Source organism: Equus przewalskii, chromosome 6 (genome assembly GCF_037783145.1).
Source record: "Equus przewalskii isolate Varuska chromosome 6, EquPr2, whole genome shotgun sequence".
NCBI classification, from domain to species: Eukaryota; Metazoa; Chordata; class Mammalia; order Perissodactyla; family Equidae; genus Equus; species Equus przewalskii.
The window spans coordinates 4,795,567-4,823,147 of NC_091836.1; the positions used below are offsets into that span (position 1 = coordinate 4,795,567).

General features: G+C 55.6%; 3 protein-coding genes across 10 annotated transcripts in view; 2 read left to right on the forward strand and 1 right to left on the reverse strand.

Annotated features, from left to right (window-relative positions):
• The first annotated feature begins 18 nt into the window (after window positions 1–18).
• TRIP10 (thyroid hormone receptor interactor 10) lies at window positions 19–8,556 on the forward strand. 3 transcript variants are annotated; one of them, XM_070622769.1, is made up of 15 exons: window positions 19–159; window positions 1,338–1,453; window positions 1,544–1,600; window positions 2,398–2,545; window positions 2,623–2,685; window positions 2,880–2,984; window positions 3,071–3,199; window positions 3,771–3,917; window positions 4,032–4,226; window positions 5,254–5,421; window positions 5,686–5,795; window positions 7,328–7,460; window positions 7,682–7,824; window positions 7,903–8,024; window positions 8,143–8,556. In XM_070622769.1, exons 1-15 carry the CDS (start codon window positions 136–138, stop codon window positions 8,289–8,291), a joined length of 1,809 nt encoding a protein of 602 aa, XP_070478870.1. In that variant the 5' UTR covers window positions 19–135; the 3' UTR covers window positions 8,292–8,556. The 3 variants fall into 3 exon arrangements, with proteins under 3 accessions (XP_070478870.1, XP_070478868.1, XP_070478869.1); XM_070622768.1 differs by having other exon boundaries at window positions 79–387; XM_070622767.1 differs by lacking the exon at window positions 5,254–5,421 and having other exon boundaries at window positions 20–159.
• A 214-nt stretch (window positions 8,557–8,770) lies between these two features.
• SH2D3A (SH2 domain containing 3A) lies at window positions 8,771–19,187 on the reverse strand. Of its 6 annotated transcripts, XM_070622764.1 has the most exons (11): window positions 19,011–19,171; window positions 16,169–16,305; window positions 14,493–14,842; window positions 14,209–14,335; window positions 14,056–14,132; window positions 11,832–12,322; window positions 11,601–11,716; window positions 11,268–11,442; window positions 11,068–11,179; window positions 10,334–10,519; window positions 8,771–9,467 (listed from the first exon to the last, which is right to left on the reverse strand). In XM_070622764.1, exons 4-11 carry the CDS (start codon window positions 14,283–14,285, stop codon window positions 9,307–9,309), a joined length of 1,395 nt encoding a protein of 464 aa, XP_070478865.1. In that variant the 5' UTR covers window positions 14,286–14,335; window positions 14,493–14,842; window positions 16,169–16,305; window positions 19,011–19,171; the 3' UTR covers window positions 8,771–9,306. The 6 variants fall into 6 exon arrangements, with proteins under 6 accessions (XP_070478865.1, XP_008505155.2, XP_008505158.2 ...); XM_008506933.2 differs by lacking the exon at window positions 14,209–14,335 and having other exon boundaries at window positions 19,011–19,178; XM_008506936.2 differs by lacking the exon at window positions 14,209–14,335 and having other exon boundaries at window positions 14,493–14,839; window positions 19,011–19,130.
• Window positions 19,188–21,284: 2,097 nt separating this feature from the next.
• The window catches only part of VAV1 (vav guanine nucleotide exchange factor 1), a 56,580-nt gene continuing 50,283 nt past the window's right edge, over window positions 21,285–27,581 (forward strand). Inside the window, exon 1 of the mRNA XM_070622770.1 lies at window positions 21,285–21,875. Within this exon, the coding sequence (XP_070478871.1) occupies window positions 21,672–21,875 (204 nt within the window). The 5' untranslated portion in view covers window positions 21,285–21,671. The remainder of the gene's footprint in view (window positions 21,876–27,581) is intronic.

Sequence of the window (27,581 nt, forward strand, 5' to 3'; positions counted from 1 at the left end):
GCGTGGGCGTGGCCTAACGGGGGTAGGCGGGGCCATCGCGGGGCGGGGCCCGGAGCGCCGCCCTGGGCTGAGTCTCCCGGCGGGTGGCGGCGGGCGGCGGGGACCGGGCGCGGCGGCGGCATCGGCGGGAGCAGCATGGACTGGGGCACCGAGCTGTGGGTGAGTCCGATCGGCCCGGCTCCAAGCTGCCCCCTTCCTGGGGTCCAGACTCCCCAACTTCGCCCCTGCAGTACTTTAGCGGGGGCTCCGCGCCTTCTCTTCTCCACCGACCCCTGGAGTCCCCGCACTCCGCCCTCTCTCGGAGTGTCCCAAGGCGTTGCAGGACGCCCAGGGGCGAAGGGCGACCTTGCAGGAGCGGCGTAGGGAAACTGAGGCACGGCGTGCAGAGTAAGGAGGGCCCAGAAGAAGTCCTGGGACCAGGCCGGGGCGGCCGGGCGAGGTCACCTATTTTGAGCGCCCTGGCTGGGCCAGCGGCTTATCTTACGGCCCCTGGGTCCCTGCCCGCCGTCCGCCTGTCCGGCTGGTGGGGGGGAGGGGACCCTCTGACCACTTTCGACCCCACGTGGGACCTAGAAGTCCTGACCGCCCTTCCTGTCGCCTCTAATCAACTCCTAGGGGCTTGGGACCCTCTAGGAGAGGAGGGGGCTGCAAAGCTTGGCCTCAGTCCTCTCTGCCTGCCCGCCCCAGGCACAGGGAGGGGCCGCCCCCAGGCCGCCTCTAACCTCAGCTCAGGAAGCCCCAGGAATTTCCCCCATCCCAGCCGGGACCTCTGACCCCTCCTCCTTCTGAGGGCGATGGCCTGGGGTTCCTGGGTGCAGCGAGGTAACTAGATTCCCCCCTCCTTCAACTCTGGGATTTCTTTTGGAGGTGCACTGGAGTCAGTGGGGGAAACTGAGTCACCCATCGGGGGATCCGGCGAAGCATGGCGACCCAGGGAACCTGGTGCCTGCCGCCTGGCCATTCTGGGGCCCCCCGAGCTGCAGAGAGCCCTGCGCCTCTGGCCCTGACTCACGCCGGGCCGGCCGGATTTTCCGGAATCTGGGGGGGATTAGAAGAGCTAGGGCAGGGGGAGTGGCCCTGCCCCATTCCACACCCCTCTTGGCCATCCGGAGACGGGGACCCTGTCGTCCGGCTGGGGCCCCGCCCCTGTTCCCTGGCCCTTCCCGGGAAGGGGAGGGGGTTCCCGCCGGTTTCCTGCCTCCCCCCGCACCGGCCGGGGCGGGGCCGGGAAGCCACACCTTCTCGGAGCTCGGAGCCTCCAGGCTCCGGGATCCCCAGGTCTTGAACTCCGCCTCTCCCCGTCCCCCCCCCGCCCCCCCCGCCACCGCCCCCGCCAGGATCAGTTTGAGGTGCTGGAGCGGCACACGCAGTGGGGGCTGGACCTGTTGGACAGATACGCGAAGTTCGTGAAAGAGCGGACCGAGGTGGAACAGGCTTACGCGAAGCAGCTCAGGTGGGACCCTAGGGTGGACGCGCGCCCTGGGGTTGGGGGCAGCCTTTGGAGCGCTGGGGGCTCAGCCTTCCTGTCTCTCTCTCCGCTTAGGAACCTGGTGAAAAAATATCTGCCCAAGAGACCTGTTAAAGATGATCCCGAGTCCAAGTAAGGATGGAGAGGGGGTGCAAGGCTAGATTCGCGGGGGGTGTTGGTCCTGCTTTCTCTCCCTCAGCTGAGCCTCCCAAGGAGAACCCAGACCTCTCACCTCAATTCCTACCTGGAGATAAGAGCCTGGTTACAGGATGCAGTTTACCTGGCTTGGAATCCTAAATCCACTACTTTATAGGGAAACTGCTTTGCGCCATGGACTCAAATTCTCTGCCTTTGTTTTCTTGGCCTAATAAATGGGGGAGGCCCCAGCAGTTACTAAATGAAAGACTCTGGGCAAGTGAGTTTTGTGCCTCTGTTTTCCTCATCTGGAAAATGGGCATGAGGGTGTTGCCCTTATAGGGCTCCTGGGAAGAGAAACTGAGATAATGTGTTAAAAGCGTGCCCAATCCATAGTCAGTGTGTTGGAGCATTCCACTTGATTCTGGAGCCCGGGTTCCAGAATCCAAAAAGCTCTAGAAAGCAAAAGTTTCTCCAGTAACTTGTTCGGAGTCACCCTCTGACCTTGATGTTAAGACTTGACGTTAAGTATGTTAATTACAGTCTTCATCTTTATCCCGCTTAGTATGAATATTAATACCTCTCACTGTAAAAATACTTAGGGCGTTTGATGGCAGGATGTTGCCCGACCACTGGGTTCATGCATAAAAGATGGTATAAGCGTCGTATTCCTTTTCTAATACCTGAAAAATTCTGAGTACCGAAATGTGTCCCGCTCCGGGGTTGGGGGTCAGGGACATGGACCGGAATTGATCATTGCTTCCGGGATGAATGTCCGTCCCACCCCTCCCCAGGTTCAGCCAGCATCAGTCCTTCGTGCAGATTTTACAGGAGGTAAATGACTTCGCCGGCCAGCGGGAGCTGGTGGCCGAGAACCTCAGCGTCCGCGTGTGTCTCGAGCTGGCCAAGTACTCGCAGGAGATGAAACAGGAGAGAAAGATGGTGAGTGATCCCCTCGCAGGGACTTCCCGAGGGCACCCCCACGACCCAGGTGAGCCTTACGGTTTCTCTTTCCAAAGCACTTCCAGGAGGGCCGCCGGGCCCAACAGCAGCTGGAAAGTGGCTTCAAACAGCTGGAGAATGTGAGTTTTTGGGCCCTGGAGGATGGCTCTGGCCCCTGGTGCATGGAGCTGCCCCCTTTGTCTCTGGGTTTCTAGCATGCCCATTGCTTCCTATTTGCTTGGTGACTTCCTACCATCCCCTGAAACCTTGGTTTCCCACCCCTCCCTACCTCGGGGACGGTGGCCCCTTCATTCTGGTTCTGTCCCCAACACAGAGTAAGCGTAAATTTGAGCGAGACTGCCGGGAGGCGGAGAAGGCAGCCCAGACGGCCGAGCGGCTAGACCAGGATATCAACGCCACCAAGGCCGATGTGGAGAAGGTGCTTATGGGGTCTGGGACAGGCTTGGGGGTCAGGGTGGGATGGGGCCAGCACCAGGCAGCAACCCCCGCCCCGATATTCCTCAGGCCAAGCAACAAGCCCACCTTCGGAGCCACATGGCAGAAGAAAGCAAAAATGAGTACGCAGCCCAACTACAGCGCTTCAACCGCGACCAGGCCCACTTCTACTTTTCCCAGATGCCCCAGATATTTGATGTGAGTGCTCCGAGCCCCCAGCCCCACCTTCCTGAAAAACCCCCAGCGTTCGCCAACTGCTACACATTTGTTAAAACCCCAGCTACAGTGTCCTAATCTCTAGATTGAAAGGGAATTAGAAACAAATAGTAACAGTGAGCGGTACCTTTACTCTGTTCTCTCTGCTGAGATGTCATTCCCTTTCAAACTCCTATTGATCCTTCTAAGCCCCAGCACTCATGACCCTTCTGAAAGATCTTGAATTTCCCCTCTTCTGTTTCAGCCATGGGACTGGCAGTAACTGTGCTGGGTTTGCTTTTTCTTCAAAGCCCTAGCTGCATTGTCACCTCCTTTGAGAAGCCGTTCCTGACTCCCTAGGCAAGGGGGGGTCCTCAAAGTCTCTCCTGAAGTCACCCTGGCCCCCCTGCGTCTCCTCTCACCACATGGGGCTGGAAGTCTCTATTCTGGATTCTGAGTTTTCCCCACCAGGCTGGGCTTGGGGCTAGGGCCAGTGTGGATCTCCCTGATGTTTGTGGAGTGACTCATTCTGCCACCACCCCCTCCCTAAGCACTTCTGCCCCTGTCCCTGCAGAAGCTGCAAGACATGGACGAGCGCCGGGCCACCCACCTGGGGGCTGGCTACGGGCTCCTGTCAGATGCTGAGCTGCAGGTGGTACCCATCATCGCCAAGTGTTTGGAGGGCATGAAGGTGGCTGCGGATGCTGTGGATGCCAAGCACGTGGGTCGCCTGTCGTGGGCCAGTGACTGTGGGGTGGGCAGAAGGAGGATCCCCCAGCGCTAGATGCCTGTCTTGCCCCTCACTGTCCTGCCACTGCCCCCTCCCCACCCCCAGGACTCCCAGGTCCTGATCGAACTGCACAAGTCAGGCTTCGCCCGCCCTGGCGACGTGGAATTCGAAGACTTCAGCCAGCCCATGAACCGCGCGCCCTCGGACAGCAGCCTGGGCACCCCCTCAGATGGACGGCCCGAGCTCCGGGGCCCGGGCCGCAGTCGTGCCAAACGCTGGCCCTTCGGCAAGAAGAACAAGGTGGGGGCCGGGGCCCTTGGGGTGGGGGAGGCTGGGTGTGAGTAGGGACAGCGGGGGCCCCCACTGAGTCAGCCGTAGCCAGCGGAACGCCGAGTCCCGGGCAGGAATTTTCCTCTTGGCTGCTGGCCCGGGCTGGAGGGAAGGAGGGCGGCCGGGCGCTCGGCCTGGGAGTCCCCCGAGGCGGAGGGGTTGGGAGGGGGCCCTGTGGTGTCTGCTGCTTCTCAGGATGCTGGGAGAAGACCTGCTGATGGAATTCAGGGCTGGATGAGGGCGCGGGATGCTGACACCCCCTGAGTCTCTCTCCATCTCGCCGATGGGTCCCTGGGCCCCTGACCCTCAGGCTGTTTCTTCTGGGTTTTTTTGGCTTTCAACGTCAAGCACATACCTGGACACCCCTGGTTTATACCTTCGACGCTCCCCCACATTTATTCCTTTTACTCTATTTTATACTTCTGGTCCTTCTTGACATACACTTCAACTTCATAGTATCCACTCCTTTAATTTCTACACGCACGCCCCTGCTTAAACCCCACCTGTAACCCATCTGATATTTCAGATGCCTTTGACCCCTTTCTCAGCTTGCCCTTGACCTCTGTGGCTCCATACCTGCCTGAAACCTTAATTCCTGCATGCCTCTCCCCCCCCCCCCCCCTTCTAGACTGTGAGCCCGGAAAGCTGGGGAGGGGGGACAGAAACTTGGTCCTCTCTGCACCCCGAGGTCCCATTCTAGGTACTGGAGGTGAGATGCATGGGACCTGGGACATATTGGAGAGAGGGAGGGGTCTGGCCTTCTGGCTCACAGTCTAATGCCCTCCCCACCACCTCCTAGATTTTTGTGTTGCTCTTTGCATGCATTTTCTGTGTGTGATGTGTATGTTGAGTTGTGGTTTTCTTACCGTTTTTTTTCTTTTCTCCATTTTGTTTTTTCCTTTTTTCTGTATCGCGTCCGTCCGTCCGTCCGTCCCTCCTTATTCTCTCCATCCTCCCACTCCTCCTGATCCATCCTCTCCCCGGCCCCCGCCGGTAGCCGCGTCCCCCACCCCTCTCCCCCCTGGGGGGCCCCCTGCCCTCGGCAATGCCTAATGGACCCCCGTCCCCCCGCTCCGGCCTCGACCCCTTGGCCATACTGAGCGAGATCAGTAAGTCGGTCAAACCGCGGCTAGCATCCTTCCGCAGCCTTCGAGGCAGCCGTGGGGTAAGTGAGGCCTCCGGGGGAGGAGGAGGGGGCGGCCCCAGCCCGCCCAGCGGCCGGGTGGCGGGACCCTGGGCTCGCTTCCTGCCGCTGGCTGGGCCCCCTCCTCCTGTTGCCCAACCAGGACCTGCTTTGCTACGTGCATGGCTTTGCCCCCCAAGAACCTTGGGTGGGGAGGACGGTGGACTTGGTGTGTCTTAGGAGTGCCGTAGAGCCTGGACGGTCAGATTCCTTAATCTCAAACTCAGTCCTCTTCCCACCTTGCAGACAGTGGTGACTGAGGATTTCAGCCACTTGCCCCCAGAGCAACAGAGAAAGCGGCTTCAGCAGCAGCTGGAAGAACGGAATCGTGAACTACAGAAGGAGATCGACCAGAGGTAAGGTGAGGGGGTGGGCAGGCGAGGAACAAAGTCAACTAACAAATGAATTACGTGGAAATGCTACTCAAAAATCTCCTCCCCAAAAAACCCCAGGCCCCTATGGTTTTACAGGTGATTCCTACCGCACAAATAAGAAACAGTTACTTCCCATCTTAGACAAGTCATTCCAGCGAACAGAAAAAGAGTAAAAGCCACCAGCTCATTTAGGAGGCTGGCAGAATCTCAATTCCAAAACCAGTTAGCAGGAATTCAAGAAAATAAAATTACGGGCTCACATGACTTCACTTATGATCTTAGGTGCAAAATCGTAGCCAAGCGAATGGGTGCGTTAAAAATAATATACCACATGGTGGTCATGGTCGTACAACAACGTGAATGTACTCAATGCCACAGAACTGTACACCTAAAAATGGTCTAGATGGGAAGTTTTATGCTGTGTATATTTTACCACAATAAAAAATAATAATTAAAAAAAGAAGACTTAAAAAAATATATCATGAGCCGTTGGGTGTTATCCCCGTAATGCAAAGATGGTTCAATATCAAAAAATCTATCTGTCTCATGCACCACATTAATAGGCTAAAGGAAAAAACAAAGCATATGGTTATTCATTTAATAACTCAAACTCTTAAAATCTTGACAATAAAAAATCTGCCAGAATAAAAAAAAAGAGGATCTTTACTCACTCTTTCCAAGCAAGAAAATCCTCTTCCCAGTGCTCTTACATAATAGGAATGACGTTTGCCACTTAAGGACAGGCGGCCAAATTATATTTTGCCATCTGCACAGAACCTCCTGTCCCAAACGGCTTTTCTTGGTGTAAAGTTCCATTCAGAACTCTGTAGTTGCTGCGTGTTTATGGTGCAGGGGTTAAGGCTGTGTGCGCTGGAGTCAAGACAGACTGGCCTCAAATTTCCAGCTGTTTTGCCTCTGTGTGCCTCAGTTTCCTCATCTGTGACAGGCATCTGCTGTTAAGACTGCAAAGAAGCTGATCCCAGGTTTGACATATTGCAAAGGTCTATGCTTGTAAACCGTTACTGCCTGCCTGTATATCCAGACATGATAATAATAACATCTAGCATTTATAGAGCGCTTACTGTATGCCGGGCATTGTGCCTAACCCTTCACGTGGATTCCGTGGAGTTCCCAAGTTTTCCTGAGATAGGGTGAGCAGAGGGAGGACCCTGACTGTCTTGTTTAGCGCCATACTCTGATGCCCAGCACAGTACCTGGTATGCAGTAGGCACTCAATATGTGCACCGTTCTTATCTTCACAACCACTCACATGAGATACATGTATCAACCCCATTTTCAAGATTAGCATATTGAGACAGGGTTTCAGTAACTTAACCCAAACTCATACAGCTAGGAAGTGCCTCAAGTGGGATTCGAACCCATGCACCGAAGCACCAGCCTTTGAGTTTTAACCACTGTCCTATCTTGCTATTTGCTCCCTGAAGCAAAGCCCGTATTTTGTGCTTGTTCAATCCCATGGGACGGTTCTTGTCTGTCTGTCCGTCTTGCCCCAGGGAAGCCCTGAAGAAAATGAAGGATGTATATGAGAAGACGCCCCAGATGGGGGACCCCGCCAGCTTGGAGCCCCGGATCACGGAAACCCTGAACAACATCGAAAGGCTGAAGTTGGAAGTGCAGAAGTATGAGGTCAGGGAAGACCCTGGGGAGAGGCGGGGGCCCGCGGGCCTGACTGAGTCACTGCCTGGGGGAGTGGGGTGGGGACAGGGTGGTGTTGGGGGGGGGGACTCCAGCTGTTTCTCATCACAGCCTTGGGTGTGCATGGGTGATCTCAGGAAGTCTCCGGGCCCAGAGTGGGCTGACCCCGCAGCCCTGCCCTGGAACTGACCGTGTGGGTCCCCTCTTCTCAGGCTTGGCTAGCTGAAGCTGAGAGCCGGGTCCTGAGCAACCGGGGGGACAGCCTGGGCCGGCACGCCCGGCCTCCAGACCCCCCAGCCAGCGCCCCACCAGACAGCGGCAGCAACAACAACGGCTCCCAGGACAACAAGGAGAGGTGAGCAGGGAGGCCCGGGTGGACCTGGCCCCGGGCCCCGGGAGGCCTGTCCTCACCTGATCTGTTCTCCCCAACCAGCTCTGAAGAGCCTCCCTCCGAGGAGGGTCAGGACGCCCCCATCTACACGGAGTTCGATGAGGATTTTGAGGAGGAGCCCGCATCCCCCATAGGCCACTGTGTGGCCATCTACCACTTTGAAGGTGAGCACGGCCTGGGTGGCACATCAGTGGCTTTGCACGGCGGGGGGAGGGGGGTCTGCCTAGGTTTTGTTTTAATTTGCCCGAAGCACACCCGAGCCCACTGCCACCCCCACGCCAGGGTCCAGCGAGGGCACCATCTCCATGGCCGAGGGCGAAGACCTCAGTCTCATGGAAGAGGACAAAGGCGACGGCTGGACCCGGGTCAGGCGGAAACAGGGAGGCGAGGGCTATGTGCCCACCTCCTACCTCCGTGTCACGCTCAACTGAACCCTGCCTGAGGCGGGAAGACTGGGATTGTTGGCTGCTGCTTCTGGGCCACGGGGGGCCCCAGGACCTACGCACTTTATTTCCGCCCCCGGTGGCTTCGGCTGAGACCTGTGTAACCTGCTGCCCCCCAGCCCACTCCTCACCCCAGATGGATCCACTGTGCCTTCCACGATCGATGTACATACTCGTGTTTCAAGTCTTTTCTTCCTGCCGCTCGGCTAGGGCCATTTTCGTTTTATATATATAAAAAAAAAAATTATGTAAAGCGCTTGCAGTCTGTGCCTTATTAGATTTAGACAGTGGGGCTGGATAGTCAAATGCCACCTGCCTGACTGACGGGCCACACAGGGAATGAGGAAGGGAGGGGAACGTGGGCACACCTCGGACAAACCCTGCTCCTTCCTGGGAGCTAGTGTTGTTAGTCACTCGGTATGGGGAGAACGGTGCCAAACATCATCCCTTTGGCAGTCATTGCAGCCTACTGAGAACAGATATGGTTTATTGAGCACCCATTGTATGCCAGGCATTCTCCACCCAGGAACTCATTTCAGTGTTGAGCTTTAATCCCCACCATAACGCCTAGAAAGTACTCAGTCTTACTTTCATGTGGAAGGTGAGGCACAGAGGGGTCAAGTGATCTGCTGGAAGTCACACAGCATTTCAAAGACAGCTGAACGCTGGCCTCTTACAGATCTGCAATTTCTCTTACCATTAAAAGCCATAGGTTCACCACCGTGGGATATGTGTGTAGGCGGGTGGGGAGCGGGAAAGGGTATCTGGAACCTCCAGGTACCTGGGACTTCAGTGTGCTGGTGGCTGCCCCCACCCCAAGATTCGTGTCCATTTGGGGGGGACAGGATGAGTCCTTGCAAACCTGGCCTCCCTCCCTTCTGTGAGGCATTTGCGGGGCCCCACCCCTTTAGGCTGTAGGAGCAACCTGCGGCGACTTCCTTGGTCTCCAGTCAGGGTCCCCAGAAGCCTGGGTGTCCCAGTGTGAAGAAGGTGATTTGTGCTTTCAGCCGTCGGGCTCCAGGCGCTGCGACAGGACGCTGAGGACGCGCTGGAACTTCTCCAGACGGGCGGCCCGCGGCGCCCCCGCGCCCCGGCTCCCCCAGAGCAGCCTCCGCACGAAGCCAGTGGTTAGGGCCTCTCTCAGCTCCGGGTCTGGACGGAATCCTGGAGGCGGGGCCAGGCGGGCTGGGGGCGGGGCCCTGGCGCCTGCCTCACCCCTCCCCGCACCTGCCTTCTCCCCTGGGGACTTTGACCCACCAGGGGCCAAGAGGTATTCAGCTCCAAGTACTCTGGACGACTGGGCGGGGATTGGGAGAGGGGGTGCCTGAGTCTCTGTGGGGGTGGGGGTGGCTGAGGGGCTCAGTAGAGGTGGGCTCTCCCAGGGTGCATGGGGGTGGTCTGTTCCAGGGGCGAGATGCTTGGGGGTGGGGGGTGGCCACTTTAGTGTCTGCGCCCGGAAATGGAGCCGCCCCAGGGGCGGGGTTTTGGGTCTGGACCGCCATGCGCGACAAACCTGAGGGGAGGGTGAGCCACGGTGAAGGGAGAAGAGCGCTAAGGTCGCCAGCGAAGGCGGGAATGACCCAGGCCCGGGGATCCTGGAGGCCGCGCCGCCCCAGAACAGGAGGGAGGAGTGGCTCTGAGCGCAGCGGGGGCGCTGTTCTCGTACGACGTTGAAGGACTCATTTTGGAGGGAGCTGGGCATTCTTGGGGGGATGGAGAGCCTCGGGGGGCAGGGCCATCCCAGATGGGCGAGTGGGAGTGGGACCCCGTCCCCAGGTGGGGTCGTGGCTCTGGGGGCGGGGCCGCACCCTTTGGGGTGCGGGGCACTGTTCCTGTCAACACTGCTGGTTGCAGCGCGTGCTTGGGGTGAGACTCCCTGGGGACGGGGCTGTCCCAGTTTGGGTGGGACTCTGGGAGGCGTGGCAGGAGGCTCCAGTCCCCGGCCTAGTGGGTTTGGGGACCCTGTTAGAGCATGCGGGGTGGTCCTAAAGTCAGAAGCCTCTGGCAGCGGGCGCGGAGGGGGCGCTCACCTCGCAGGCGCCCGGCCGCCGCCTTGCGGAACCTGGGCGCGTCCCGGGCCATCTGACGCGCCCCGTGCAGGGTGCGCAGCAGGCGCTCGCAGCTCTCGTCGAGCGGCCCCGGGAGTTCCTCGCCCTCCAGCAGGCGCACCGCGGGTGCCACGTGCGGCAGCGCCACCTCGCCCGGGTCACAGGGTCCTGCGTAGGGGGGAAGGGACCGGGTTGGGCGGAGGGCACGGGGCGGGGCCCAGGATGAAGAGTGTGGGGATATGGGGCCGAGGCGGAGCCTAGGACAGAAGCGACGGACGGGGCTTGGGGCAGACTCCGAGGCTTGAGCCCAGCGCAGCGCAGAACCGGGCCAAGGGCGTGGCCTAGGGCAGGGGCGGAGCCGAGGACAGAGTGAGGGCGGGGCCTAGGGAGGGGGCGCAGGACGGAGTCTAGTGCAGAGGGCGGAGCCTAGGGCGAAGAGGGAGGAGCCTATGGTGAAAGGAGCGAGCCTAGGACGGAAACAGTTGGCAGAACATAGGACCACGGCAGAGCCTAGAGTGGAAGCAAGGGAGAGGTTTGGGAACAAATACGCAGGCTTGAGCCTCGCACAGAGCTGGACCTGAATCAAGGGGCGGGCCAAGGGCAGGGGGCGGAGCCTAGGACAAAGTGAGGGCGGGGCCAAGGGCAGGGGGCGGAGCCTCGGATTGGATTCGGATTCTGGTTAGAGCGGGTGTGGGGCTCCAAACGATGCCACTTACCGGCGCCCTCATCCAGCGCCCGCATCAGCGGCTTCAGCTCCTGCTCGAAGGCCAGCGCAGCCTCGGTGTGGCTCCTTCGGAGCTGGCGCCACGTGCGTTCCAGCCGGGACACCTGGGGCAAGAGACCCGAGCTTGCCTCCTCTCCACTCTTCCCCGACACCTGCGCTCGGGCTCTCACCCCTTCCCTGCTCCCCACGCACCTGGGGCATGAGCAAGGCACTCATGACCGCGGCCAGTCCGGGCAGGTCCCCCGCCGCCCCTGGCCGCAGTGCCAGTGCCAGCTCCACCAGGCCCCTCAGGGCGGCCGCGCGCTCCTCCAGCGGCCCCGCGCAGCCCAGCACCGCCAGCGCCCCGGCCAGCGCCAGCGCCTCGTGCCTGTAGAGGCGGAGGCAAGGGTTTGGGGGCAGTAGGGAGGTTTGTAATGCGGGGGTGAGAGGGGCCAGGACGTGGAATTGCTCGTTCCCCTCCTCCCTGGGGGGCTGTGAATAGGGGGAGATTTGGAGACCCTCGGAGGTTCCAGGTGGCTGGCTCACCTCTCCAGCAGTTCCAACCTCAAGCGGCGCCCATGGGGAAGTGTGAGCAGCTCCAGGCCGGAGGCGACCCCCATGGCGTCCCGCTGAGCCTTGGTCACTCCCAGGAGCCCTGTGGCCTAGGGGCGGGTGGGGGGCGGGGCGGGAAGGTCAAGTGAGCTGTGAGTATATGGGTGTGGGGTGCAGTTGGCCGCTGCCCTGGCTTCAGCCCCTGCCTGGGGAGGAGGGACCCACCTGGCAGTCCACCAGTAGCAGGTGGAGGGCGGTGCTTCCAGGATGATGCTCCAGGAACAGGCCCCGAAGAGTACGCAGGACTTCGGGTTCCAGGGGCCTATTCTGGGGGCCCAGCATGCAGAAGGGGTTGTCAGGGGGGCAGAAGGAGACCTCGGCCTGTGGTCTTGAAAAACATCTGTTCTCTTCGTCCTCCTCCTCCTCCTCCTCAGCCTCCCACCACGGGGCCTCTGGCTCTGGGCAGCTGTGGCCAGCGGGTGTTCTCTGGGCACTGGGCACTCGGGGCACCAGCTCACAGTATGTGGGGGGGCGTCCAGAGGCATCAGGCAGCATGAGGGACGGTGTTCGAGGTGGCTTGTTTGGGGCCTTGGCGTGAAGCTGCCCATCGGAGGCCCTGAGGCTGTCAGCAATGGATCCCAGGGGAGCTGGGGTCGTCAGCAATACAGGGTCACTACCCGTCCGAGGCAGGGCAGATAGGGGCACAGCAGAGGCTCCTAAGGGTCATAAAAGAGAGGGGTGAGGGGCCAGCCCAGTGGGGTAGTGGTTAAGTTTGCGTGCTCTGCTTCATTCAGTGGCGGGGGGTTCATGGGTTTGGATCCTGGGCACAGACCTACATACTGCTCATCAAGCCATGCTGTGGTGGTATCCCACATACAAAATGGAGGAAGATTGGCATAGATGTTAGCTCAGGGCCAATCCTCCTCACCAAAAAAAAAAAGAAAGAAAGAAAAGAAGAGGTGAAGGGGGTACACAGAGAAGATAACTGGGTGGAGCGGGGGCTTCATGGCCTACCACCCACCTGGTTCATCCACTCATTCAGCCAAAAATGGGGTATCCCAACCTATCTTGGTGTGGCTTTGAATTTTAACAACTTCACCAGTATAAATGCCACACACGTATTGATGATTTGAAAATGAACTTTTTCTGACACTTGTGTAGTTTTGCGAATTCTGAATACTATATTTTAAATTTGAAGTTTTTGTTTTTGCCCCTCTGATTGAAGATGGTGAGCATCGACTGTACAAAATTAAGATAAAAATACGTTATTCGAAATTCACAAAAACTACGTGAACATCAAAGAAATGAACTTATCAGACTTTCAAATGATGTCTTCTGTTAAGTTTGTGGCCTGTTTTCTTCTGAGGTTATTAGAACTTAAAACTGCACCCAGACTTTTGGGAGACTATATTTACCACGCCTTTAAATAGACTGTGTTAACGGGGCTTAAAAGCTTCCCATGGTTCCCAACTCACTCTGCGTAAGGGCCAAAGTCTTCACAGTAGCCAAAAGCCCTCGCAATCTGAGCCTCGGTTCTCTCTGACTTCCCCCTCAGTCTCACTATTTCAGCCACACTCACCTCCTTTTGGTTGAAGGAACAGTTCAAACTCTTGATCTGGCCCCAGGACCTTGGCACTGGCTGTTCCTTCTGCCTGGGCCACATCTGACCCCCAGTTGTCCACATCATTCCTTCCCTCACCTCCTTCAAACCTTTCTCCATGGGGCCCTTCTTGACTGGCACTTAAAATTGTCATACTCACTCCCATTCCTATGCTATCAATCTCCTTTACTCTGTTCTGCTTTTAATTTTTACCCCCAAACATACATAATTGACTTATTTGTGTTGTGCATATGGGATCCATCTTCCTCTAATAGGATTTTGGCTTCACTGGAGCAGGGATCTTTGTCTTTCTTGTTCATTGATGTGTCTCAGCTTTTAGGACAGTGGCTGGCATGCAGTGAGGGCTCATGTTGAGTAGGGGTGGGCAGAGGAGGTGGGGCACATGTGGAGGGGAGTCCTCCTTTAGGTAGGATGGTCAGGGTCAGCTGCTCTGAGGAACTCACTTAGATGAGAAGGAGTCAGTCAGGCAAAGATTAGGGGAATTTGCTTTCCAATGGCCAGAACAGCAAGTGCAAAGGCCCTGAGGCAGGAACAAATTTGGAAAGTTCCAGCCACTGAAAAGAAGACGTTGTGACTGGAGTGAGGAGGGAAGGTGGCAGGAGTTGTTAGAGAGGTCAGCACGGTCAGAACGCATAAGGCTTCTTGGAATAATTGTAACCCACGTTTTTAAGTACCTGCAACGTTCCTGTATGTTTTTAAATCACCATGACAACTTTAAGATCATTACTGTCCCCATTTTCCAAGAGGTTACGTCACCTGCCCAAGATAGCTCAGGTAGCGAGTGGCAGAGGAATCTCTGAGCCACGTGCTGTCCTGATGGACCCTCACCTGGTCCGGAGAGGCCTTCTCTTGACCGTCCCACATGCTCCAAGCCTGCTGGCTGACTGTCACTCCACTTCCGAGCCCTGGGGGCAGAGACGGGGAAGATGTGTCATCTTACCCTGAGCATGACGGCTCCCACTGATGCCTAGAAACCCCTACCTCCAGTCACTCAGGTCCAGTGGATCCCAACCAGGGTGCTCTATCCCCAAGGGACACTTGGCAATGTCAGCAGACATTTTTTGGTTGTCACCACTGGAGGGTGGGGTGGGGAGGATTCTGCTGACATCTAGTGGATGGAGACCAGAGATGCTGCTCAACATCAGGCAATGCACAGGATGGCCTCCCACAACCAAGAATGACCCAACTCCAAATGACAATAGTTCCCAGGTGGAGAAGCCCCGGGGGTGTTGGGCGTCTTCGGGATGGAGGGAGCTCGAGGGTACCTGAGTGGCTCTATCTGAGCTGGGCTGTCTAGGAGGGTGTCCTCGCTAAGGCTACGTCGAATAGGCCTTTGCCGTGCCACCAGCCTGGAGGCCACAGCCCCTGTGGCCTGGGACAGTGGGCGCTGGCCGGTCACATAGCTGCGAACCAGGGCTGGCAGGCTTGGGAAACGTTCATCCTCCAGCTGAAAGAGGGTCGTGGGCCGGCCTGGCCGGGGACGCAGGGCCACACGGAGCACTTCAAAGTGTAGGGCCGAGCCCCGCCAGCGGCAGGAGATCACAGGGTGGCCCCCACGGGACCCAGAGGCACGAACCAAGAAGTCACCATCTTGCTGAAGGAGGGCTTCAGCCTTCTGGGGATGGAGGACAGGGGGCAGGGGGCTTAGGCATGAGCCCAGACCAGCAATTAATGGTAACTCCCTACCTGCACCCCCCAACTCAAGAAAAGCCACCCCAGAGACTGGGTAGTTTTGCACCAAATCATTTCCCCTTTTCACATGGGCACAACTCTGGACTACATTTCCCAGGCTTCCTTGCAGTTAGTCATCATGTGACAAGACCTGGCCAATGGGATGGGGGCAGAAGTGCTGTGGGGAATGTCCAGACCTGGCTCATAAAACCCTCCCACACAATCCTCCAGGTTCTGTTCCCTGTCAGCTAATGTCCCCAAAACCCTGGGGGATGGCAGAGCCACGAGATGGAAAGTGCCTAGGCCCTGACTGATTGATTGACATCTTGGGAATGTTTGTTACAGCAGAGAGCCGACACTGACAGATGCATCTTGCAACCTGAGTAAATGCACTGGGCTGGCTATGCAAATAATACAGCTTCAAGAAAAGCCATTGGCTGGATCCTTCCAAACAGATTGTGGCCTATAAATCCTCCTTTATAAATATATTCAAGTGGTCTTACGCCAGCTGTGGTGGCTGGTGTTAAAATGCGGGCTGAGGGCCATGACACCAGAGAGAGTCAAAGCACAGCTGGTGATGGGGGCTGGGGACTGAACAATAGACGCCATGGACACATGTGGAGCCCTATTCTATGCCAGGCACTGCTTTAGGTGTAAAACATATGAACTCATTTAGTCCTTTACCGAGGTTAAGAGGGAGGTACTATTATCCCCATTTTACAGATGGGGAAACTGAGCCCCAGAGAGGCCAAATACCTTGCCCTAGGTCACACCGGATATAAGTTGTAGGGCTGGGATTTGAACCGAGGATGTCTGGAGCGAGGGTGTGGGATTCTGACCACTAAGCCACGCTGCCTTTCATGATTTAATTGGATGCCCAGGGTCCTGGGACTCCTGAGGGTGACACCTGAGTTGGAGAGGAGGGTGGGGAGCCACGGGTTGAGAGGGAGATGGAGCCCTGGTGGCCACAGGTGCCTGGGACCCAGAGAGAGTGACAAGCAGAGCCAAGGTGTGGTTTGAGGGGGCATTAGGCCCCTCTTCAATCTCCATCACTCTCTTCGACATCATCCCAAAGGAAGTGATCATTTAAATATAAAGAGTGACGCGCCACACTAACCAAGCTTCAAGACAGTCTCCAGTCCCCCAGCCTGCCCTTCCAACGAACCTTGATCCTAAGTCCCTCATCTTGGACCCAGGAGCCCCCAGTAAGTCAAGGGTGGGAGAGGCTCCCCATCAGAGGGTGCCGAGGCCCTGCAGGAGGCAGCCGTACCTGGCGGGACAGGGGGCCATGGTACCAGGGTTGGCTGGCAATGTCCTCTCCATCCTGTGGCACCTGCATGGAGCTCTTGGGTGCAGAGGGTGCAGGGGCTGAGCTCTGGACTGTCAACAGGCCTCAGTCTTCTGCATCTGTAAAATGGCAATCATTGTTCCCACTTCCCAAGGGGCTGGGTTGGCCCTTCCATGTTCCTCTTGGTTTTGGAGACAGCAGCCTACATCATATCAACCCTTAAAATGCAACTCTCTCTCTCTGTATATGTATATGTATGTGCATATATATATTATATAAATCTGTATATTATATATTTATAAATATTTATTATATTATAAAAATATACATTATATTCTAAATGAAACAAGTTATTCATAGTCAGATTTTACATACATATGCTAGGTTTTATTTATATATATAGTCAGATTTTATATATATATATGACAGATTATATATATATGCCAGATTTTATATATACATATGCCAGTTTTATATATATATATGCCAGATTTTATATATATATGCCTGACTTTATATATATATGCCTGACTATATATATATGCCTGATTATATATATATATGCCAGAATATATATAAATATATACATATAAAATTGGGCTATGAGTAACTTTCATTTAGAATTGGCTACAATTTCATGGAAACAGTCACGCCTTCACTGGAATTCTTGCAAAAGGAGAAGACCTATGCATTGCTTTCAAATGTACAGTAATGCCATTTTTATGCAGATGACATAATGTTACGTTTTGTAGAAATTTAATTAACTTCCTCAAACCAATATTTATGGGCACCCACTGTGTGCTAGGCACTATATTAGGCACTAGAAATCGAGCAGTGAACAAAACAGACCAAACCCCCTGCCCTTGGGGGGGCTGCCGGCTAGGGGGCTGAGAGGATGGTTAAGAGAATAAATAAGTGGATGAAGGAGCAGATCAGAGCGAGCTAAGCGGAGGAAGGAAAAAGGACGGGATATGAAGTTTCAAGGAGTGGAGTTACAATTTTCCATAGAGTGGCCCGGGGAGGTGTCATTCAGCGACAACTGGAAGCATTTTGAGGGAGTGAGCCAGGTGAAAGAACATTGTAGGCAGGGTGGAATTTAATGACCAATGTCCATAGCTTCTTAGCAATCCATGTGCACACTCGAGGATTCTTAGGATGTAAGAAAATCTAACCCATACCTGGCTTTCCAGTGGAAACCCACTTTTAAGGATGTTAAAAGGTCACATTTTTGTAGAAATGTCAGCAAACAGCAATTTTGTGTTTACAGGTTCTTATATTTTGGAGCCACTAATTTTGTTATTATTATGATCAAATAGGTCTCAGACACTTTGGGGCTCCCTGGATCCTGTCACAGGCCTGACACCCTGTGTGGCTCAGGTGGTTGGTGGAGAAAGTTCGCCTTGGATGGGAGAGAAGCAGGGGTCTGCGCCTCACTGCCCCCACCCCCGGAGGCCATGTCAGCCTGGAGAAGTCTGCAGAGAAACAGCACCAGGATTCTTACATCCTGAGTCAGCCCAGGCTGAGGGCCTGAAAGGACCTGAAAGCCACGCTAGGTGGCTTTAGGGGTGGAGAGCTGGGCCGGCAGCTGGCTCCAGGCACCACATACCTGAATGCCAGGTGTGTCTCCTGGAAGCCTGTGTCCTTCCTGTTTGTCAGCTGGGCCGGGACAGGCCTTCATCTTAAGAGTCCCCCCATTCCAGGTGCCTCTGTCTCATGTCCCCCTGAGTGGGTGTGGAGGTAGGTCACTGACAAGGCTCTGGCTAGTCCGGAGGCAGCCCAGGGTGGGCACAGGTCAGCCACAGGCCAACTAAGTCATTTTCCTGCCCTGTGTCCTTTGGAATAATTTCTGGATACTTGGGCAGGAGAGAGAGGAAGAGGGCCGAATCAGGAGCAGGGGTGGGGCAGGGGCAAGCACAGGGAGAGAGGAGGGAGAGGAGTATTCAGGCCCTACAGACCATAAACATGTGCACAGAGGTGCAGGGGGCAGCCACCTGCACATGGACTCATGGACACAGAGACTCAGACTTGACATTGAGCAAAAGCCCTGCTCTAGACTCTGGAGATACAGTGATGGATGCGACCAACGCCCAGCACTGCGCCGTCTGGTGGGCAACACACCCACAAACAAGCACACAATGAATGAAGACGATAGCGTCTTGAAACTGTGATAAGGAAGGCTGGAGGCGACAGGCTACTTTAAATAGTAGTCAGGAAAGTCTGTGCCACCAGGTGACATTGGCTCTGAGACCTCCGTAAAGGGAAGGAGACAGTTATGCAAAGACTTGAAGAAAGAGCAGTCCAGGTAGGGGGTACAGCGTGTGTAAAGGCCTGGAGGTGAGATAGAGCTTGCTTCTTACATTTTACATCATCCAGGAGGCCGATGTGGCTGGAATGCAGCGAGTAAGGAGCCAGGTAGAGAGGGCAGTGAAGTCAGGGAGGCCGGCAGGGGTGCGACCGTGCAGGAACTGGTGGACCCTGAATTTTCATCTCAGTGGGATGAAATTGGGGCCGTGGAAGGAAGGGTTTTAAGTGAGGGAGGGGCACGATCTGGCTCGTGGTTTATCAAAACCACTCAGGCAAAAGTGGAAGCAGGGCGGCTTTCTGTGTTGCCCAGGAAACACGCTGAAAGGCGCACGCCCAGCTACGCCCAGGTGCACGGACACGCGACCCCAACCCAGCACTTGGCGACCTCTTCCGCGTTCGCGGACGCGCGTGGACAAACACCCACATCTTCCCTGGGAGCAGGTGGTCCCACCTGGAAAAGAGAGGACTCCCCACCCCAATAATTCCCTGGTGCTGGATCCGCCCGGGGCCCCTCACTCACCTGGGCCGGGACCCGCGGAGCTCCCAAGAAGTTGGGGCCGAACCCAAGCCTGAGGCTGTGAGGCTCCGGGCCCCACCCTCCCCGCCCCAGCCAGGTCCGGCAGTCACCGGCAGCGCCTGGCGGCAACCGAGCCCAAGCACCTGGCCCCACCCCTAAAAACCACACCCCCAGCAGACCACGCCCCCTTCGGAACCCGCCTCCAATGGTAACCTCCCAGGTTCTCGCCCCGCCCCCTCGTTCTCGCCCCGCCCCCTTAGAACCTGTCATTGCGCTAACCACGCCCCCTTTGGATGACATCTCCTTCCCCGTAGACCACGCCCCCTTGGGAACTCCGCTCGTCCGGTCCGGTGGGCCCCACCCCGTATAACGTCACCCGCCCTCCTCCGACTGGCCACGTCCACTTAGCACCCCGCTCCTCTCTTGGTCCCGCCTCTGAGGACTCGGCCCCTCCATGGCCCTCAGGCTGGCCCTGAGCACCCAGGCCCCTCGGGACGGGGGAGGGGGTGTCTCCTCTCCTTGTCCCCCAGGGTTCCGGGCAAGGGGCAGGGCGGCGGCTGTGACGTGGAAGGGTGCGCTTCCTCCAGACCGCCCACCGAGGTTTCCGGGGAAAGGAACCCCAGCGGAATGTCAGGTTTTGTGGAGAGAGATGCGGAAAAACACGACCGCTTCTTCCAGTGACAACACGATGGAGACGACCCAGACTCTGGGAGGACGTGGGGGGAGGAAACATTCGGGTGATTTCCCAGGTGGGAGGAAGGAGGTGTGTGTGTGTGTTGGGGGGGCGTCCATCATGGTGTCTGGGAACAAGCATGAGAAAGGTGGGGGAATCTGGATGGAGAGAGAGGACGCGCTCTGGCCACGGCTCATAATAATAACAACGGTCTTGAAGGCAGTAGCCACAGCCAACATTTATTGAACGCCTACTGTATGCCAGAATTATTCTGCTTGCCTGATCTGCCTCAACGCATTTAATTTTTACATAGACCTCTCAATGAGGTGGGTGCTGTTTTCATCACCCGCGTCTTGCAGGTGCAGAAACTGAGGCACGGAGCAGCAGATCCGTCATTTGCTCAAGTTGATCCGGCTTGCGAGGGGTCGAGGCGGGATTCAAACCCGGAGCCCTGCCGGGGCGCCATCCTGTCTTCCTCGCTTTCATCTTTGCGGCTCCCCCATCTCTGATCCCTACCGTAATTCTAAACGGTGGAGGTTATTGTCACCCATCTTGGAGATGAAATTGACGCGGAGAGAGACAAGGATGCTCGGGGATGAAAATTTGGGGTGCCTGTAGGATCACAAAGCTCACAAAGCTGGGCATTTCCAGGTTGGGCTTTCCCATCACCCCCCCCCCCCCCCACCACACACACACACCCTGTAATTAGAAATGACTGCAGGCTCCAGAAAGGCTGAGGGGAGCATCTTTTCCTTGACACCCTCCCGCCTAGTCTTGGTACAGCCAGAGGGGTAGGTCCAGTGAAGGGGTCTAGCGCCCCCTAGTGGTTACAAGAATTAACAAATAAACCCGAGGTGGGTACCAAGTGAGATGGAGAGGCGAGCGAGGCTGGGCACAGTCTAGTGGGGCGGAGGAGGGGAGAGAGACCTCTAGACAAGATGATTCGGGGAGCGACAAGGGCTGCGGAGACAGTAAATGTTTGCTAAACAAATGAATGAACGAATGACACTATCGATTTCTATAAGGAGGGGATCCAGCAGTACATCAGAGGCACAAATTTCTAAATAGACAATAAAGAAATAAGTATAATAAAGTATCAGGTTTGTCAGATGGTGATCAGGGCTTAATGTTGGGAAGTGGGATAGGGTGTGATGGGGTGGGAAAAATGGCGGTGATTTGAAACGGGGACATTTGGCAAGACTTCATGAGAAGGGGACATGGAACAAAGACCTGTAGGAAGTGAAGGAGCTGGCTATGAAGTTGCCTAAGACAGAGGAGCAGCCTGTGCAAAGGCCCTGGGGCAGGACTGGGGCTAATGTGTTGGAGAAATATTGAGGAGGCTCGTGTAGCTGGAGGAGAGGGAGCGAGAGGGAGAGAGGGAGGAGGGGACGAGAGCGAGGTGCTGAGGGCAGGTTGTGCAGGGCCTCGTGGGATGCGGGGAGGACTGTGACCCCAATGAGGTGGGCTGTGAGAAGAGGAGGATGTCATGACTTGACTCAGATGCTTACTGGTGCCTTTTGCTGCAGGGACGACAGACTGGGGGGGGGGGGGTGCAGCAAGGAAAGGAGCCCCGGGGACCAGGGGGGAGGCGACTGCACTGGTCCAGGCTAGGATGATGAGGGCTGGGCCAGGGTGGAGGCAGAGGAGGGAGGGGTGAGAAGAGGGCGGATTTTGAGGGGGTACCTTCCGTCTGGTTAGCCTGCCTCCACCTCCAGGCCCCCCACCTGCCAGGAGCCCAGGCCTGTTTTGAGCTGGTGAGGGGAGGAGAGGCGAGGTCCAGCACGGAAGGGGCTGGGCTGGGCTGGGCTGCAGGTGCTCCCCCGCCCCGCCACCCCCCACGGCTCCTCCTCCTCCACCCCCTCACAGGGCGACAGTTACAGGCAAAGAAGAGGAAGTGGTAGTGGTAGCTAGCTAGCACAGGCAGGCGGGCGGGTGGGCCGGGTGCTGGAGGCCTCGAGGGTGCGCGGGCCGGCCCCAGGGAGGCAGCAGCCATGGAGCTGTGGCGCCAGTGTACCCACTGGCTGATCCAGTGCCGCGTGCTGCCGCCCAGCCACCGCGTGACCTGGGATGGTGCCCAGGTGTGCGAGCTGGCGCAGGCCCTCCGGGATGGGGTCCTCCTTTGCCAGCTGCTCAACAACCTGCTGCCCCACGCCATCAACTTGCGCGAGGTCAACCTGCGCCCCCAGATGTCCCAGGTGAGCCCGCCGCTGGCTGGTGTGCCAAGGGTTGGAGGCGGGGGGTGCCCCACGCTGGCGCTTGGGGGTGCGATGCACTGCGTTGGCAGCGTAGAGGGGAATATGCTCCCGACTCTGGGGCTGGCACAGGGGATGTAGGGGGTGGATGTTGGGGGCGGTAACACTCTGAGATTCTGGGGTGACCCACCAAGGTTAACAGCAATGGGTTAATAGGCTCTGAGTTAACCCCCACCTACGCTGAGAATTGGCAAAATTAGGGTTAATGCTCCCAAGCCCCTCTGACTCCACTGGGGTTCAAGCCCCCAGAGGGGACCCATTGGGGGTCTTGAGGGGCGCCTGGGAACCCCCTATGTGGCCGACAGGGGGCCTGAGTATTTTGACTCCTTTGACCACCCCCAGATTCTGGCTATGGGGGAGGGGCCTCCACTGACTTCTTCCCCCACATGTGTCTCCTCCTCCCAGGCCCCTGGGCCCCTTCCTTCCCCTCACATCTCCTTCCCCTTGGCTTCCTGCCTGGGCCTGGGACGGCGTGGGCTGGGTGGGGGGCTGCGGGGCCCAGGGCTCTGGTTTTCCTAGCTCCATCCATCCCAGGGGGGACACTGAGGCAGGACCTGGTCCTGAGGCTGGAGAGCAGGTCCTGGGGTTTCGGAGCCTAGAAATAGCTGCTCTTTCTCTGCAGGGATCCTGCAAGGGCCCAGAGTCCAGAGGGAGGTCGATTTGACTGTGACAGCCGCCCTGGGGCTCAGGAAATATATTCAAATCCTTATTTGAATGCGGTCGGGCTGGGGGAGGTAGAGAGCCTGGATCCTCTCTCGGAAGCACCTTCTCTGGTTCCCTGTGGCCTCTTGGGTGCTGGGTGGAAGTGGTGCTGGCTGGGGGCTGGGGGTGCCCCCGCCTGCCCTAGGGGTCTCAGGGACACTTGCCTTCTGACTTCAGGCTCCACTTTGGAATCAAAGCCTTGACCCTGGGAACTGTGGGTGCTGGGGGGGGGGGTGCTCCCCTCTGGTCCAGGGTGCCACGTGCAGATGGGGGGAGGGGAAGTAACTGCTCAGGGAGCAGGGCCCATGGGGGTCCCTGGGGGCGTCTCCTGGGGACAGAGCCTTCCCTAGCCCAGGCAGGGTTTCCTGAAAGGATCAGGGAACCCCAGAGGCCCGCTTCCCCCATGACCAGCCCCTCTGGCCAGAGGCCATCTTAAATTTGCTTACATTTGCTTGCCTCCTTCTGGCTCCCAGCACAGGAGGAAGTAGCTGTAGGACCCGTCGGGCCCCAGACCTACAGGCAGTCCAGGTCCCCAGTGAGGATTCAACAGTGGCTAACAGAAAAGTGGGTGGACTTAAGAATGAGCTGACATCTCTGCCTGCATCTTACATCCAGCTGCTTCTCTGATGAAGGACAAGCCGGGGTGGCTTAATCTCTAGGAAGGCAGCTTCAGGGATGGCAGAGATGCATCCTAATTCTCTGTGCTATGGCCCAGGCCTGGCCCTCAAGGGACTCCCAGACTTGGGGAGACAGACACCCCCAGCCTTGTGTTGCCAGGACTTGGACAGAGGGAGCAACCTCTGGGCTGGGGGCCAAAGGCAAGACATTTCTTGGGAGAGTTGAACTTTATGCAAGATGGGACATTTGTGTGGGGTTTTGAAGAATGAGTAGGAGCTTTCTCATTGCTCTGGCTTCCTGTGCCCAGCTGTGTCAGGCGCCAGGCTGGGCAGGGGTGTTCCCCGAAACTCCCCGCCTGGGAACTCTGTGCCTTCCTCCCCCTTCCTGCCCCTCCTCTTTTTGTCTCCTTTCGAAGCTCAGCCGTGTGCCCTGCTCACAGTGGGGATGTGTGCGGGAAGCTAAAAGGCCATCACGTTAAGCCAGAGGGAGGTGCCACAGGTACCACCTTTCTGGGTTTTCAAGTCCCTGTCAGTCAACAGATCTAAGCTGGGGCCAAGAGCTGCCCGTGGGACCTGGAAGGGCAGAGAGAGAAAATGGAGGGTGCTCTTGACCGGGGAACAGCATACATGCAGATATGGAGGTTGTAATTAGGAGGTTTCCCAATTTCTTCTTCTTTTTTTAATTTTTTTTTTAATTTTTCCTTTTTCTCCCCAAAGCCTCCCAGTACACAGCTGTGTATTTTAGTTGTGGGTCCTTCTAGTTGTGGCATGTGGGACGCCATCTCAGCATAGCCTGATGAGCAGTGCCGTGTCCACGCCCAGGATCCGAACTGGCGAAACCCTGGGCCGCCGAGGCGGAGCACGCGAACTTAACCACTCGGCCACGGGGCCGGCCCCTCTCCCATTTCTTCTGCTCTAGCTTAGTTATTTCCCGGAAACAGGGTGGGGAGAGCATATTCCTTCCTTCCTTCCTTCATTCATCCACGATTACGACGTATGCCAGGCCTCTTCTTGGTGCTGAGACAGTGGGAACCGCATTCTAGTGGGGGGAGATGGACAGCGAGCAAATAAGGAACCGTGTACACTGTCAGGAGGTGCTACGTACTCTGGAGGGAAAAAAGCAGGCAAGGGGGCTCGAGAGTCCCTGGGGAAAGAGGGAGAAAGAGCCATGCGAATCTGGGGAAACAGTGCTCCTGCCAGGGGCTACTGCCAGTGCAAAGGCCCTGAGGTGGGAGCTGGTCGGTGCCCACATAGTCTACAAAACACTGCAGGGCGGTGAGTGGCCTAGTTGCTGGGAATGCTTCATGGGTGAGGTCAGATTGGAGCGAGTCTCCAAGCTGGACGGTCCCTCTGAGATCTGTGGCCCAGGGAGAGGATGATATGATCATAGGTGGCTGCAGTGACAACCGGACTCCCCAGCTCTCCTCCACCGCTCTCTTGGAGCCCAAATTCTGGGTTTCAGAGATGAAATGTTAAGGCCGAGGGAGTGGAGAGGGAGGGACGAATGTGACAGCCATTGTGGGAGGGTGATGAGACTCAGAGCAGGAGTGGTCGCTGGGGCCCACATGATGGCAGGGTCCCCAGGCCGCGAGTGTTGGTGACACTGGCGGAGGCAGAGAAGGGAGAGGGCGAGAGAGTTAGAACTGGGGGTGGTGGCTCAAAGGAGCCAGACGTGGGTTGAGATCCTGGCACCACCACTTCCTGGCTTCACCGCTCGGAGCCTCATTTTCCCCAACTGGGAAACGTGGATAAAAATGGCAACTTTTTTGGGGAGGATTGTTGTAATATTTCAATACTGCTCAGCACAGCGTCTGACACCTGCTAAGCCCTCACTAAAAGTCTTTTTAGGAAGGATGTGGTATGGTGGGTAGGTGACCAGTGTAACAAAGCAGGTAGGAATTCGGGTTAGGTGGTACTTAACTGGGGCAATTTTGCCCCCCAGGAGACATTTGGCAATGTCTGGAGACATTATTTGCTTGTCACACATCACACACCGCTGCTGGCATCTAGTGGATAGAGGCCAGGGGTGCTGCTCAGCATCCTGTGATGCCACACGCAACACAGAATTATCCTGCCCAAAATGAACAGCGTGGACATTGAGGAACCCTGAGCTAGGGAACAGAGCGCCTTACAGAATCTTTAAAATACGTAAGTGTTTGGTTAAATAATACATTTGTATCATTTAAATATTAAAACACATCAAAAGGTGTGCAGGGACAAATTTAACTTCTAGTCCTGTAATCAGATAACACATGCCCCTATAAGTAACTACCTTTTTTTTTTTTGAGGGAGATTAGCCCTGAGCTAACATCTGCCACCAATCCTCCTCCTTTTGCCGAGGAAGACTGGCCCTGAGCTCACATCCATGCCCATCTTCCTCTACTTTCTATGTGGGACTCCTGCCACAGCATGGCGTGCCAAGCGGTGCCATGTCTGCACCGGGGGTCCAAACCGGCGAACCCTGGGCCGCTGAAGCAGAATGTGCGAACCCAACCGCTGCGCCCCCAGCCTGGCCCCCTCCTGTTTTTTAAGTTGACTGTACACCCTCCCAGAGTTTCTTTATGCAAACATAAGCAAATAGGAATTTATGTTCTTGTTTTCTACACTTCTCCCTTAAGTCAAAAGTTGGCATTCAACCAACTGCTTTATTTCTTGCTTCCCTCGCTTTAATAATTGTCTTGGAAATCTTTCCAAATCAATCTGGTACATAGAGATTGTCCTCTTTCTTTAAAATAAAGCTGCATGATATTCCAGATATTCCATTTCTTTAACAAACCACTTCTATTGTGCTAACTATGTGCCAGGCATTCGTCTAAGCTGGGGGCCAGCAAACTATATTCCGAGGGCTGAATCTGGACCACAGCATGTTCTTATAAATAAAGTTTTATTGGCACACAGTTATTCCCATTTGTTTATGTATTGTCTATGGCTGCTTTCTAGCTACAACCGTAGAATTGAGTAGACCGTCTGGCCTAAGGAGCCGAAGATATTTATTATCCACAACTTTGTAGAAAAACTTCCCTGATCCTGGTCTAAACTCTTTCTATAAATAACTTTTTTAATTCCCACAACAGCCTATGAGGTAGATGGTATCATTAACTTCATTTTTCATATGGGGAAACTGAGGCACAGAGATGTTCAGTAACTTGCTCCAAGGCACCCGACTTGAAAGTGGCAGGTCGGGGTTTGAACTCAGGCAGCCTAGTTCCCCCCAGGGAATTTAACAATTACTTTTAAACTGCCTCTATTCTGTTGCACAGCTGGTTGACGATTATTTTACCATCCCCGCTATCAACAGACACTTAGATTGCGCCAAGCTTTTGTTTTGACAAGCTTACTGCAACCAATGACCTTGTCCATGAATCATTTTAAGGCTCCTTGCTGTGTGACATTGGGCCTGTTACTTAACCTCTCTCGGCTTCAGTTTCCTCATCTGTAAAATGGGGATAATAAATACCTATCTTAAAGCATTGATGTGAGGGATAAATGAGATACTATTAAAAAAAAAAACCTAGAGAAGTCCCAAGCTACATATAAAATGTTATCATTGCTGCCATACACATGAGCAAATATTTTCATGAGATAAATTCTCAGAAGGGTTTGCTGGCTCAAAATGTATGAATCTTTGTGTTTTTGATAGATATTGCCAAATTGTTGTCCATATGGGATTGTTCCAATTATTCTACCATGAGTAATGCATGAGGGTGCTTGTTTCTCCATCGCCTCACCAACAGACTGTTCTGTTGTCAAGCTTTTGGAGTTTTGCCAACTTGAGGGGTGACGAATGGAGCTCATTATGACTCAATTTACATTTCTCTTATTCTGAGTGGGACTGAGCCTCTTTTGCTGTGTTTGAGAGCTATTTGTACTTTCTCTCTGCAAAATGGTATTTGTTGATATCATTGGCCCATTATTTTTTTCTTTCCAGGATGGTTGGCTTTTTTTTTTTTCTTATTGATTTTTCGGAGCTCTTTATATATGAGGCTGGTTTGAATTTCAAGTCAGGTACTTACTAGCTTTGTGATCTTGGAGGAAAAAAAGTGACTTAACCTATCTGAGCCCTGGTTGTCGTATCTATAAATAGGAACAGCAAGTGCTAAATTAATGGGAGTCGTTCTTTTTGTTAATCTGATTTCAGCTGGAGTTGCCTGTAGGATGTGGTGTAAGTCAGGATATGCTGGAGAAACCTATCCCTCTTCTGTTCTTCCAGCCCTCCCATGGCCCCCCATTGCCCTTGGAGCAAAAGACAAAGCCCTCACCATGGCCCAGAAGATCCTATGCATTTAGCCTCTGCCTGCCTCTCAGTCCTCATCTTCTCCCTCTCACCCAC

Excerpts from the sequence above, each read along its gene's own strand:
- TRIP10 (XM_070622769.1), top strand. The coding sequence starts at position 136 with ATGGACTGGGGCACCGAGCTGTGG. Across the intron at positions 1,454-1,543 it reads GCTTACGCGAAGCAGCTCAG|GAACCTGGTGAAAAAATATC; the intron begins GTGGGACCCTAG and ends CTCTCCGCTTAG. Across the intron at positions 5,422-5,685 it reads GCCTTCGAGGCAGCCGTGGG|ACAGTGGTGACTGAGGATTT; the intron begins GTAAGTGAGGCC and ends CCCACCTTGCAG.
- SH2D3A (XM_008506933.2), bottom strand. The coding sequence starts at position 16,237 with ATGCAGGTGCCACAGGATGGAGAGGACATTGCCAGCCAACCCTGGTAC. Across the intron at positions 14,843-16,168 it reads ATGGCCCCCTGTCCCGCCAG|AAGGCTGAAGCCCTCCTTCA; the intron begins GTACGGCTGCCT and ends CTCCATCCCCAG. Across the intron at positions 11,443-11,600 it reads AGGTTGGAACTGCTGGAGAG|GCACGAGGCGCTGGCGCTGG; the intron begins GTGAGCCAGCCA and ends CCGCCTCTACAG.